We start from the raw sequence: 3,016 nt of genomic DNA on the forward strand, positions 1-3,016 counted from the left end.
AGGTTACCATGAGATATATTTATCATTTGTTTGAGGCATGTCTTCATAATTGAGAGTAAATACAATTAGCAAGTTACAGAAAATGGTATTTGAATGTAAGTTTACTCCTATGAATTAGCTCAGTTTTCTGTTCTCACCTTCTTTTCAATGTAAGTTGGTGATGTCAATTTATTCTCTGTCATTAGCAAAATAACGTCACCTCTGACTCAATAATCCATCTCTACAGGGAGAGTTTTGTTGAACTGTCATGACAATAGTAGTTCTTACCATTGTAATGATGGCAATCACATGACTTGCAGGGGTTTTGGTGAGCCCAAGCATGTTGTATGTGGATCTGCTCCATTCATTGTGAGATCCCACTAGGACCCACAATCCGTTTGCTCAGTCTTCTCATGGCCACTCTCATGTCTTTGTTTCTTAATGTATAGATGGCAGGATTCAAGAGGGGGGTGATAGCAAAGTCAACAATGAACAAGCACTTATCCAGTGATGTTGTGGGGAAAGGCCACACGTATAGGAACATGCATGGTGTAAAAAACAAAATCACTACAGTGATGTGAGCTGACAGTGTGACAAATGCTTTGGACAAGTCCCCTGAAGAACGTTTCCAGACAGTGACCAAAATGAAGATATAGGATATAATTAAAGAGAAGAAGGTAGCCATGGATATGAACCCACTGTTAGCGATGATTACAAACTCCAGCTTGTAAGTGTCTACACAAGCGAGTTTCATGACCCGGGGAAAATCACAGTAAAAACTATCTACTTCATTAGGGCCACAGAAGGGCAAGTTTATGACAAAAACAAACTGAGACACGGCATGAATTATCCCCACTATCCAGGCAGTCACTACAAAGGAAACACACGTTTTGGGGCTCATGATGGTCAGATAGTGGAGAGGCTTACAGATTGCAGTGTACCGGTCATATGCCATGGCTATGAGCAGCACCATCTCACCTCCACCCATGACATGAATAAAAAATATCTGTATCATGCATTTTGGAAATGAAATGATTTTACAGTCAGTGAAAAGATTAGTGATTGTTTTGGGCACTGTGGTAGAGGACAGACCTAGATCAAGGAGAGAGAAGTTGGCTAACAAGAAGTACATGGGGGTGTGTAAATGAGATTCAATAATTACCGTGAACACAATGAAGAGGTTTCCCAGGATAATTCCCATGTAGAACACAGAGAAGAACCAAAAGAGAAAAAGATGCATCTCCCACGAATTTGAAAGTCCAATCAATACAAATTCAGACACCACAGAATCATTTGTTGTATCCATTGGCTCAATCAGTAGAGAAGATGCTGAAGTATTCTAACGGTAGAAAATAAGGTAGAATTGAGAAATATGGGAACTGAACATTGACATGTTGTTTGCCCATCAGTGATTTTGTGTAAAATATGTTGCAAGTGTCTAATTTAGAAGTTAGAACACATACAGAGGAGAAAGGGGAAAGGAAGAAAAATATAGAAAATAAAAAATCAAAAGTTAGTCTTGGGTGACAGGGAACAAAATCATGTGAGAATAAAGCAGGTAAAGTGGAGGTTTAGCAGTAAAGAGTAACATCTTCCTGGTAGAGACCTTCTTTACCATGCTCATTGTATAAAATTTGGGCTTTTTCTGTATTCTCCATATATATTCAAGAAAATGACTTCTGTGTCATAAACAGCCATAATTTGAATGTTCAAACCCTTAATCATATTTGTGCACAAATACTGTAGCAGAATGTACTCTTTGATTATTCTTTTACTTTGTACTGCAAAAGTTCAAGCATTAATCACTCATGCAATAATGAAGTGACCAGACAATGAGTGTAAGAGTGTTGACTCTAAGAGGAATCATAGCTTAAAATGAATAGGCTTAGCCCTCTGATAGTTTCCAATATTGTGACTGCAACCAATGCCTTGGATAATTAAAATGTACTTTAAACTGGTGAAACGCTATAACTTTTTGGTTTTGCCTCAGGTTGTGATGTGCAGATCATGAGATAGAGCCCTGTGTGGAGTCAGAGCTCTATGTGGGGCCCCTTGCTGGCCTCTGTGCTCAGCAGGACATTCTTTTTCCCTCTCTCTTTGCCCCTCCCATTTGTGCGTGCTCTCTCTCTCTCTCCAATAAATAAGTAAATCTTAAGAAAAAGAGAAAGGTTGAACATACGTATATATAACGTGCATTTGGGTCCATTCATTATTTAATGTAAAAGGAAAAATTAAAGGTACATTTCAAAGATAAGGTTAGAAATGAGAAGATATTCAGAAAGGGGGATTTGGTAAGATGAGGTTGGCCATCATAAAGAAGCAAATTTAGACTTGCTGAGATGTCCACTAAATTATTAAGATTAATTATTTACAAAGGAATATGCATTTGGTGTGCTCTTTATAATTATACATTAGAAAAATATGTAAATTATGAGTCAACATTTTAGATCATTTTGGATAATGACATTTTAGGTATTTTTAATACTAAAAATATTGACCACCTATGTTTTGTAGTTTTCTATATTAACCATGTGTTTTAATAAAAATCATGAAAAGGAGGAAATGGACATACAAATACAGAGAATAAACTGGTAGTTTCCAAGGAGAGGGTGGTTAAGGGATGGACAAAATAGTGTAAAGTGGAGTGGGATATAAGACTTGCTATAATGGAATGAAAGTTACAGCACAGAGAATATAGTCAATGACACTGTCAGGTATGGTAGCTACACTGTGTTGAGCATAACCAAAATAATAATTATGGAAAGAAATTGAAAGGAAAGCAATAAGAGAGAGAGGGGCAAGAACAGGAAAAAGAATTCTGTGAAATATATGGTTGGAGTAGAGTATGCATACATATGATAGAAATGGATTATTAATTATTACTATTGTTATTATTTTGTTACCAAAATTTTCAACAAATGATGATTTCTGGGTATACTATGAAGAAAACCTTCATTTTTCATACCTAATTTTAACTAGAAAGGTACAGGCTTCCTTGCTTAGAGAGCACTAATATACATGAATGAATTTTGGGTCA

At 36.4% G+C, this 3,016-nt stretch overlaps 1 protein-coding gene across 1 annotated transcript; it reads right to left on the reverse strand.

The window, feature by feature from the left end:
- Positions 1-343: 343 nt before the first annotated feature.
- On the reverse strand, positions 344-1,285 carry LOC309866613 (olfactory receptor 4F6-like; the record flags this gene model as incomplete). The annotated part of the gene is made up of 1 exon (XM_082734430.1): positions 344-1,285. The coding sequence occupies one exon, from the start codon at positions 1,283-1,285 to the stop codon at positions 344-346; it is 942 nt and encodes a 313-aa protein (XP_082590556.1).
- Positions 1,286-3,016: the final 1,731 nt, after the last annotated feature.

The sequence above is a fragment of the Mustela nivalis genome (assembly GCF_964662115.1).
Source record: "Mustela nivalis genome assembly, chromosome: 6".
Lineage (NCBI taxonomy): Eukaryota > Metazoa > Chordata > Mammalia > Carnivora > Mustelidae > Mustela > Mustela nivalis.